Source organism: Salvelinus namaycush, chromosome 29 (genome assembly GCF_016432855.1).
Source record: "Salvelinus namaycush isolate Seneca chromosome 29, SaNama_1.0, whole genome shotgun sequence".
Lineage (NCBI taxonomy): Eukaryota > Metazoa > Chordata > Actinopteri > Salmoniformes > Salmonidae > Salvelinus > Salvelinus namaycush.
This window is the reverse complement of record NC_052335.1, coordinates 6,294,042-6,305,144: the sequence shown is the minus strand read 5'-3', so window position 1 is coordinate 6,305,144 and position 11,103 is coordinate 6,294,042. Positions and strand designations below refer to the sequence as shown.

Genomic DNA, 11,103 nt, shown 5'->3' with positions numbered 1-11,103 from the left:
ACCACAAGGTGGCATCGGAAGGAATTTAATTTACAAGAAATTGCAACCCCGTGCACGGTCTTGAAGAACATGTCCGTATATATAATTGACTACATTATCACTTGCAATTTTCTTACAGGTGGTTTCATTAAATGCACATTATTAATTTGCAATATTCAACATGAATATACACTTTGTATTTTCTATTTTATTAATGAAAAAAATACAAAGAACTGCATCTAATGTCAGATTTCTTTGTCAGATTTTGCAATCAAAGTCTAAATAATTATTTTCTGGTCCTGTAAAATATATTTATTAAGCAGAGCACTAATGATGATGATCTCCCCTTGCACCAAGGCAAGCCAAACCGCAAAAAAATACTGTTTTGTTGCAGTATGAGAATTTAAGCAGCAGGTTATGAGACGGAGGTTATGGTTGGTGTTAGGGTTAGCGAAAATGCTCTCCTAACCTGCTACGAAAATCACTTTGTATCGAAGTGGCGTGAAAAGTGTCCCAAGAAGATTGCGCCTCCGGTCCTCCCACAACGGAGGTGAAAGTTCAGCAGTGCGCCTTGTAAAATGGCGGCTGAATTGACCAGAGAGTGGAGCGATGAGCAGCTCAAAAGTGATGATCTATCCAAAAAAGACGTTATTAAGTTCATTCAGGACAATGCGGCCCACTCGGTATGTTTTATGTTTGATCAATGCATGCATTGATTTAACAGCACTAACTAAAACGCCATTGCTCACTTTTAGTGCGCACGCATGGTGATATCAGTTACCTCCGCATTGGCGCACCACTGCCAATTTAGCTTGATGCTAGCTTGTTAGCCTAGCATGTAACAGTTCAACATGGCATGCATGTATAGTCCCATTCGTTCTGTATATCACCATTCCGTGTCAAGTTTTTTGATACGACTACTTATTTAACTTTGAATATCTTTTTCGCCGGTGGGCCACCCGGTAACAAATGCGTTATTGCACCAGACCGTAAACAACAAGCTACGAATCAGAGATGGTGTTAGCCCGTTGTTTTGGGTTAGTCTGGCTAACACCTCAAAACCAATGTGTAGGCTAAACAGTAACATGCTTACGTATAGGCCTTTCCCAACAATGCAGAATATATTTTTTTTTAAATAATAATTGAGAAAAAAACAAAGAATAAATACACAATGAGCAGTGATAGCTTGGCTATATACATAGGGTATATTTAGGTAGGTACAGTGCATTCGTAAAGTATTCAGACTCCTTTACTTTTTCCACATTTTGTTACAGCCTTATTGTGAAATGTATTTTTTCCCTCATCAATCTACGCACAATACCCCATAGCAATAAAGCGAAAACAGGTTTTTAGAATTGTTTAAAAAATGTACGAATTTATATAAGTATTCAGACCCTTTGCTATGAGACTCGAAATTGACCTCCGGTGCATCCTGTTTCCATTGATCATCCTTGAGATGTTTCTACAACTTGATTGGAGTCCACCTGTGGTAAATTCAATGTATTGTACATGGTTTGGAAAGGCACTGTCTATATAAGGTCCCACAGTTGACAGTGCATTTCAGAGCGAAAACCAAGCCATAAGGTAGAAGGAATTGTCTGTAGAGCTCTGAGACAGGATTGTGTTGAGGCACAGATCTGGGGAAGCTTACCAAAAAATGTTTGCGGCATTGAAGGTCCCCAAGAACACAGTGACCGACATCATTCTTAAATGGAAGAAGTTTGGTCCCACCAATACTCTTCCTTGGAGACTAGTCAGAATGGAGGGAAAGATGAACAGAGCAAAGTACAGAGAGAACCTTGATGAAAACCTTCTCCAGAGCGCTCAGGATTTCAGACTTGGGTGAAGGTTCACCTTCCAACAGGACAACGAACCTAAGCACACAGCCAAGACAACACAGGAGTGGCTTCGGGACAAGTCTCTGAATGTTCTTAAGTGGCCCAGCCAGAGCGTGGACTTGAACCCGATTGAGCATCTCTGGAGAGATCTGAAAATAGCTGTGCAGCAACGCTCCCCATCCAACCTGACAGCTTGAGAGGATCTGCAGAGAAGAATGGGAGAAACTCCCCAAATAGAGGTGTGCCAAGCGTGTAGTGTCATACCCAAGAAGATTCGAGGCTGTAACTGCTGCCAAACGTACTGAGTAAAGGGTCTGCATGCTTATGTGAATGTGATTTTTAAGTTTTTTATTATAAACTCAGCAGCCAAAAAAAACATTCCTTTTTCAGGACCCTGTCTTTGAAAGATAATTCGTAAAAATCCAAATAACTTCACAGATCTTCATTGTAAAAGGTTTAAACACTGTTTCCCGTGCTTGTTCAATGAACCATAAAAAATGTATGAACATGCACCAGTGGAACGGTCGTTAAGACACTAACAGCTTACAGACGGTAGGCAATTAAGGTTACAGTTATGAAAACTTAGGATACGAAAGAGGACAAGAAAGATGTCCAGGGTCCCTGCTCATCTGCATGAACGTGCCTGAGGCATGAGGACTGCAGATGTGGCCAGGGCAATAACTTGCAATGTCAGTACTGTGAGATGCCTAAGACAGCGCTACAGGGAGACAGGACGGACAGCTGATCGTCCTCTCAGTGGCAGACCACCTGTAACAACTGCACAGGATCGGTACATCCGAACATCACACCTGCGGGACAGGTACAGGATGGCAACAACTGCTCGAGGTACACCAGGAACGCACAATCCCTCCATCAGTGCTCAGACTGTCTGCAATAGGTTGAGAGAGGCTGGACTGCGGGCTTGTAGGCCTGTTGTAAGGCAGGTCCTCACCAGACCTCACCGGCAACAACGTCACCTATGGGCACAAACCCACCGTCGCTGGACCAGACAGGATTGGGAAAAAGTGCTCTTCACTGACCAATCAAGCCGATGTCACAAAGTGCTATACAGAAACCCAGCTTAAAACCCCAAACAGCAAGCAATTACATTCTGTTACATTGTAGACCTCGACATAACCAAATAGTACTTAGTTCTACTTTTGTTTTGATATTCTGCACTGTACACAATGCACTCCACTCTACCCTTTTGTTCTAGCCTACATTCAGTCACAACAACCTTCACCAGAGTGCATCACACAGACAGGGTGAGAGGAGGACAGATGTATCGCCCTGAGTCAATTATACAGAGAGACCAGCCCTCCAGTCATAGCTACTGACTAGTCGCGGTTTTGTCTCAGCAGATGTGATGGTCGGATTTGCGTTTATCGTCGAAGGAATGAGCGTTACACCGAGGCCTGTACTCTGGAGCGTGATCGATTTGGGGGTAGAGGGTCCGTCATGGTCTGGGGCGGTGTGTCACAGCATCATCGAACTGAGCTTGTCATTGCAGGCAATCTCAACGCTGTGCGTTACAGGGAAGACATCCTCCTCGCTCATGTGGTACCCTTCCTGCAGGCTCATCCTGACATGACCCTCCAGCATGACAATGCCACCAGCCATACTGCTCATTCTGTGCGTGATTTCCTGCAAGACAGGAATGTCAGTGTTCTGCTTAGAAACCTGTTTCTGCTTTGTCATTTTGGGGGTATTGTGTGTAGATTGGAGAGAGACAAAATACAAATTAATAAATTTTAGTATAAGGTTGTAACATAACAAAATGTGGAAAAAGTCAAGGGGTCTGAATACTTTCCGAATGCACTAGATATGTACATATAGGTAGGGGTAAAGTGACTAGGAAACAGGATAGATAATAGACAATAGCAGCAGTGTATATGTCGGCGTGAGTGTGGTGGTAGAGTCAGAGTTACTGCAGAAAGGGTCAATGCTAATAGTATGGGTAGCTGTTTGCTTGGGGGTAGAAGCTGTTCATGAGCCTTTTGGTTCCAGACTTAGGTACCGTTTGCCGTGCGGTCGCAGAGCAAACAGTTTATGACTTGTGTCTTTGATCATTTTTAGGGCCTTCCTCTTACACCGCCTGGTATAGAGTTCCTGGCTGGCAGGTAGTTTGACCCCTCTGTAGCGCGTACTACTTAGTGCAAAGACGCTGTCGGTGTGTTCAAAGCGTTAGCCCTCTGTCCTCCGTCTGTTTTGCATGAACATGCTGTAATAGGGCTGCGTGTGGGAACTCAAACATTCAAAGTTTTTACTTTTTTTTAATGTTTAACTTTTTTTGTTTTGAAGAAGATAAAATAATGTTGCACTGATATGAAAGATACTTTGCTTATGTTTCCAAAACCGTACTACAAGCTATGCGTGTTTAAGTGCAGTCGAGGCTCTTAACTTCCCTGGCCCAGAAGATACCTTCATTAATAGACACAAAGGGTAGTTAGTCTATGAATGGGCTCGCTAACACCTAAATCGACGTCACTGTGTCCCCATGAGTCACGTCAGCCAGGCTTGTTTTTTTGGTCGCCAATTTTGGGAAATAATAATAATGCAAAAGCATCCATTTGCACCAAAGGGTTGAGTATTGCTTTCATGCCACAATAACCCTCTTTGACGTCATTACTTTTCTTTTCCAGTTTCTTGCCGAGCACAAGCTGATGGGAAATATCAAGAATGTTGCCAAAACGGCGAAGAAAGAGCAACTGATTATTGCCTACAACGACTTGTTTGAGAGCAAGGTAGGTGGACAACATGGATGGAGTGATGCATATTTTAGAAGCACATGGCATGACATAAGATGTGAATTACGAATGATGAGATTGTGTTTTTTTTTTTTTGTGCAACTAACAGAGGTTTTTAGGGTCGGAACCCATTGAAGATGTGACAGAGCATGTGAAAAATGTGAAGATTGACGACAAGCCCAAAGAAGTTGTGGAAGTCGTGGATGAGGTAAACGACCCATGTTTGAAAAGCTTGATTCAACGTTTCCCGCTGAAATAAGCATCAGGGTAAAAGTGTTGAACAGAATTGAACAAATCTCAAAGTTACTGCAACTCCACTACATCCACGTTCCACTGGTTGTCAGAATAATTTGATTGTTAAAATGGTCACTTGTGTTATGCATTTCCATTCCCAGGGTCCTCCTAAGTTCTTTAAGTCTGTGCTGAAGAAAGGAGACAAGACTAACTTCCCTAAGAAGGGAGACAATGTGAGCTGTTGGTACACTGGCTCCCTGGAGGACGGCACAGTGTTCGACACCAACATCCCTGCAAGTACGTTTTCTCTCTCATACACACACATGCAGACTATCTCTGTCTCAAACGCACATATTGTCACTCTGTCACACACACACACTCCCTTCTCCTCAATTACCTTTCTCTCATTAATACCAATAATGATTTTACTGTTTCCTCTGTCCTCCCCTCTCCAGCTGCCAGAAAGAAGAAACAGAGCAAGCCACTGAGCTTCAAAGTTGGCCTGGGCCGGGTCATCAGAGGGGTAAGACCATAGAGAGATTGATGTTGTATTTCGGGCTTCTGAATGGCACAGCGGTCTAAGGCACTGCATCTCAGTGCAGGAGTTGTCACTACAGTCCCTGGTTTCAAATCCAGGCTGTATCACATCCAACCGTGATTGGGAGTCCCATAGGGCTGCGCACAATTGGCCCAGCGTCGTCCGGGTTTGGCCGGGGTAGGCCGTCGATTGTCAATAAGAATAAGTTCTTAACTGACTTACCTAGTTAAAGGTTAAATAAAAAATATATATGCATGTATGTGCCTTATTGCAACCATTTCCCTTGTTGAAAACTAGATTGCAACAGTTATCACTAAGTCTTATGAGAAATGTTTTTTTTCCACAGTGGGATGAAGGCATCCTAACGATGAGCAAAGGGGAGACGGCCAAACTGGAGATTGAACCAGAATGGGCCTACGGGAAGAAGGGACTTCCTGACTCAAAGTATCCTTTACATTGGAACATCAAGGGAACTATGGGCTAATATTTAACTAGGAGATTAAAGTCAAGAGGCTTCGCTTTCTGCTATGTTTTACACCACCAGTGATGGTCAGGACGATTGACAATCCTCCGAGAGGAGTCTTCTCCTGTACAATGGCTCTATCAAAGCTTTGTCGATACTAATTGAATTTGAGCTGGATTTCTAACCACCAAGTTTTTAAAAGTTGAACTATATAATGAATGTCTCCCTCTTTGAATCGATATGCAACTGTTTCCTGTGTGCTTCCCTTAACTCTCCCACCACCAGAATCCCACCCAACGCAAAGCTGATCTTCGAGGTCGAGCTGGTGGCTGTCGATTAACGGCGGAAACCGACTCAGCATGCACTTCTCTCCGTGGACGGGGAAGACGCAGTAGTCACCAGATGGCCATGCGCAAAAGGACAGAAGTGGCTTTCATTGTCAGAACTTTGAAGAAAGAATCTGTAATATATTTTCTTAATTTACGTTTAAGGTTAGTCTGGTTGTTTCAAGTCTTTTTCTGCTTAAGCCAAGTCCTTTATCATTGTCTTGGCATGTTTGGCATATTGTCTGAAGCAGGAACAGACATGGGACCAGGTTAGGGTTATTAGTGCTGAGTTAAGTAGGTGCTTTACTTCTGTCCTTTCCAGCATGGCCAGATAGTGACGACTGGGCAACACTGTACAGACGGGGCATCCTTTCTGACAAGTTACACACCGCAGAGTAAAGCCTCTCAGGATATTCTGTTTTATTCCTGTTTTTTGTTTGTTTTTATTGCATGTATAATGTTCTTGTAAAGATTAAACCAATTTTGGAGACTAAATTGTCATATGCATCTGAAATTGTGTTTATTGGGCACCTTCAGTAAGTATTTGAATGGTCAAGAAAACTGGGCATCAGTGAATGGTTTGGAAGTAAGTTCCTGCACTTGAAATCAGACGTATGATCAAGTTTCAATGTCACATGCACAAGTACAGTGAGATGCATTTCTTTTCACTGAACGTTGTAAATATGTCCCTGGAACTGAATGACCCTGTATATATAGTATGCTTGCTTTCTTGTTCCTCTTATTTCTAATTTAAATGACTTTTAGTATTACATTATTGGGTTTAGAGCTTGCAAGAAAGGCATTTCACTTGTACTTGTGCATGTGACAACTTAACTTTGCAAGCTCCAATGGTATGTCATCACATTTTTAACCTGAAGGTGGGCAGTTTCATGTAGTAGTAGCACACAATTGCACTCTGGGCCACAATATATATATATATTTTTTTTTTTAAACAGCACTGGTTCTGTTGACAAACGTTGACTCCTGTTGAACATGGCCCAGTTCTTTTTGGAAATGTATACTTGAAATACTATTTTTAGTATGAAGATTTATACTACACACGAGAACTCTGCCCTCAAGTCACTTTGGATAGCTGCCAGAACTATATATAACTCCTTGGACTATCACATGGTGTTGGTATTACGTTTGATTTTGATAACATCCCTGAGACTACATCTAGTCAGCAGTTTGAAGTTCCTTGGTGCCCACATCAGAGGACATGGACCAACAGCGCCTCTACTTCCTAAGGCACCTGAAGAAATTTGGCATGCCAACCAGGTTCCTTTCCAAATACCGCTGCGCCATCGAGAGCATCATGGCCTGGTAAGGGAATTGCTCCATCCACAACCGCAAGGCCCTCCAGCGGGTGGTGAAGACGGCCCAGGTTCCCACCCACTTGAAACGGTGCCCAAGGATGTCCCGCAGCATCAAGGACCCCACATGAGCTGTTCACTCAATGTTAGGCAGATGGTATCAGACCTCATGCTCTGATACCAACAGGCTCAGAAAGTTTATCTACAAGCCATCAGACTGCTGAATGACCTGGACTGAATCTCCACTTTAAAACATCACAATTGCTGCTACCAGACTTATTTAAACACTTTCCCCCTTTCTCTGGTACATATTTTTCCTACCTGTATACTTATGCTAAAATGTTTATTATTCTGAGCCATTTACTTTGCAACAATAAGAATTCAAATATGAACATTGTCGATACAAAACCTGCAAGTAAGCATTTCATTGGACGGTGTATACTCCTCAAACTCAACTCTGGACCTTGAAGCCAGTTTCAACTCTTACCCTATGAGGTCCAGAGCCTGCTGGTTCTGTTCTACCTGAATTGCACCCACCTGTTGTCACAAGTCAGTCCCTGATTAGAGGGGAATAAAACAATGCTGTGATGCTGGCTTCAAGGTCCAGAGTTGAGTTTGATGGTTATACACCATATGTAGCTTTTACATACAACTAATAAAACATTACACTGCCAAATAAACCATTAGAAACTAGAACAGGAAAATTATCAGGTACAACAGAAAACCAGCAGTACGGCTCAATCACTTTTCAATTTGTTTTCCAAACAATCCTTTCTATTACGAGCCATTTATATTATTATCAAGCAACCCGGTCTCAAAATGCATAAACACCCAAGAAATTACAAACAAGTTCATTAGTCTAAGCCAAATTTTTATTCTGTACAGGAGGAAAACCTTTCAGTGGGTTAAAATGAAAGGGGTGTGATCACAAGTATTCTCCTGAGGGGGGACAGTGTTTTTAGGAGTTGGCGTTGGGGCCCTTCTTCTTGCCGAAGGTGGGCACAACATTGACGAAGCGCCTGTTGTACTGGATGCGACGCTTGGCACGACCAGTCTTCTTTTTCTTCTTCTCCTGTTTGTCAACCTGAAGTGATAAAAAGAGGGACAGCGCTACCATGGTCATTACTATGCAGAAATACATAATTTAGCAGACACTAATCCAGGAGCTATAATGACTTTTAAAACAACCAGACAATGTTACAATTGCCACAAGATCAACTACAAAATCATAGCCAACTAACAATCTAAATATATATTTTTTTAAATGCAGAAAGTATCTGCTGACCTTGGGTGTCTGTCCCCTCACTTTACCGGCACGGGCCAGGGAGCCATGGACCTTTCCTGGTGGAGAGAGAAACCAAAGAGTGATTATTCCGAGTGAACATACAGCAATGGAACTAATGACAAAATAAATTCATAGTATCCTTGAGTAAACGACTGATCTGGAACTGTATGTACAGCAGGTGGCCTAGCGGTTAGAGCATTGCGCCAGTAACCAGAAGGTTGCCTTTTCGAATCTGAGCCGACAAGGTGAATAATCTATTGTTATGCCCTTGAGCAAGGCACTTTAACCCCCCACAACAGCTCCCCAATGTGGTAGCCCCCCTGAACTTCCCAGATTCAGACAGGTTCTGTTAAAAGCAGAAGTCAAGTTTCGGTTGGACTGTTTGTGCAATTGACGATACAAATAAATGTACCAGAAAACCTTTTAATAAGTCAAAGCAAGGTGTCCACCCTATTTCTTTCAACAATATCCAATCCTCATGTGTGATTACTTTCAAGGGGGGAAGGAAGCATTTTCAAAGTATTCAAAATCAGGCCATATTTGATGCGCCATCATTTTGAGAACTGACCTCCCAGCAGTCTGCCGGCCACCTCCAGGGTGCAGTGCTCAGAGATGCCACATTCCACCAGAGAGGAAGCATCCTCCAGGGGGGAGCCGGCCAGCAACAACACCTGGTCCTCCACTAGGAGACCCTCCAGACTCTGGACATGGACCTGAAACCACACACACACAATGGTTTGATCCAGACAATTTACATACATGTAACAATCCAGACAAGAGCATGCAGAATACGATTTGTGGCTGTGGTATTGTAGACTCCAAACAGTACACAAGTTACCATTACACCACAATTAACATTTTCATTGATGTACCCTAGCTTGGCCTCACCTTGAGATCTCTGACAGTCTCCTGTCCTGTCACCTCAAGGGTGTGAGTGTTCTGGGCACGCAAGAAGAGCTGCATCTTGATGCTGTGGATAGGAAGAGATGGCCAGTTAGCTTCCAGTATGAAAACAGCAGGCAGTAAGTAGGGTGTCATTAGTCCACATGTGACTTGAATCCCCTCTAAAAAGCAATAATGACTGAGCTAGGATTGAAGAGAGAACTTAAGCAGGCAATATGTCAAACTATTTGTAGACATCTACAAATCAATAGATAGCCATTTAGGAACCAATAACTACAACTTTGCACGAACGAGAGCAATGCTAGCTAGTTAAATAGCAAACTAGCTAGCATTGCAGTAAGGATGAATGAGGAATTTCACTGGCTAACGTTAGCTTAAGTTGTAGTTTAACAGTTAACGTTAGCCCGGCAATAAGTTTGCAAATTAGCAACATGACAAATATGTGAAAATACGTTTGATTATACGACCATATATGTATTATATTACCAAATTTAGCTAGCTAGCTATCCATACTTGTTTGCTTCGCGACAGTCACGTAATTAACGTTAGCTAGCTAAAGCTAGCCACGAGGCATGCGGTTTCGGAAAAACTATTAAAATTGCCAAATAAGGCAATCCAAAAAACTATTGTTCATCGTGGATGGTGAAGTACTTACGATCAATATTCCGACCTGATATGTTGTCTCTAAAGGGTATAAAATTCAACATTTCCTCTCATTTTGCACAGGCCTTACCTCGTTTGGTGCTAGTCGTTCAACACTAGGTTAAAAAAGGACTTAGGGAGCGTCGGCGGTGCGCATGTGTCGACGTGTGACGTCGATAAGTAGAGAACCATAGAGATCCTATTAAACTACTAGATGATAAATGTCACAATTCCTCATATTTGCATATTTCAGTGTGAATGGCAGCCATCTTGGTCAGGGAGAAATTTCAAACTAGTCTAGTTGGGAATAAATGGCAGTAGAGGCATAGGTGATGCTTTTCCTGCTTTTAATTATGAAAAGTAAAAGGCATGTGATGTATCAGAAATGGTGTAATGGAATATTAGTCAACCTAAGATAGTCATAATTATAGAGTTTATATGGGTCTTATACAAATTTTCTGCATAAGTAGCCTCTAAAATATAGTGAACAGACCATCAATTACTGGAAAGCTGTGAGTCCTATTATATGATACAATATCAGGCCTTGTTGCATTTACAACTTGTCTAAGTCCTATCATTAACTGATTTGAGCCAGTGTATGGTTGTGGATTGACAGCATTGTTCAAATGGAATGTTGGCAGTTCATTTGAAAAAATGCATGGAATCATTCTTCTAAAACTGGCTGGCTAGCAGTTTCTAACAGTGCCGATAAATTCTTCAAATTCATGTTTTAAACAATATCTTATCACAGCACTGGCAAACCATGATCAATATGGATGACCTTGGGACCATCATAAGGGACACGGTTCTTAGAACCCCTTCTAGTACTGCAATT

The 11,103-nt window shown here is 42.3% G+C and overlaps 2 protein-coding genes across 2 annotated transcripts; one reads left to right on the top strand and one right to left on the bottom strand.

Moving 5' to 3' along the window:
- The first annotated feature begins 530 nt into the window (after nucleotides 1-530).
- LOC120024319 (peptidyl-prolyl cis-trans isomerase FKBP3-like) lies at nucleotides 531-6,626 on the top strand. Its single transcript, XM_038968539.1, has 7 exons — nucleotides 531-662; nucleotides 4,460-4,561; nucleotides 4,674-4,772; nucleotides 4,960-5,095; nucleotides 5,254-5,321; nucleotides 5,683-5,780; nucleotides 6,085-6,626. The coding sequence occupies exons 1-7, from the start codon at nucleotides 558-560 to the stop codon at nucleotides 6,137-6,139; spliced, it is 663 nt and encodes a 220-aa protein (XP_038824467.1). The 5' UTR covers nucleotides 531-557; the 3' UTR covers nucleotides 6,140-6,626.
- A 1,666-nt stretch (nucleotides 6,627-8,292) lies between these two features.
- LOC120024318 (ubiquitin-like protein FUBI) lies at nucleotides 8,293-10,483 on the bottom strand. Its single transcript, XM_038968537.1, has 5 exons — nucleotides 10,360-10,483; nucleotides 9,612-9,693; nucleotides 9,292-9,436; nucleotides 8,724-8,779; nucleotides 8,293-8,522 (listed from the first exon to the last, which is right to left on the bottom strand). The coding sequence occupies exons 2-5, from the start codon at nucleotides 9,684-9,686 to the stop codon at nucleotides 8,397-8,399; spliced, it is 402 nt and encodes a 133-aa protein (XP_038824465.1). The 5' UTR covers nucleotides 9,687-9,693; nucleotides 10,360-10,483; the 3' UTR covers nucleotides 8,293-8,396.
- Between the last annotated feature and the right edge of the window lie 620 nt (nucleotides 10,484-11,103).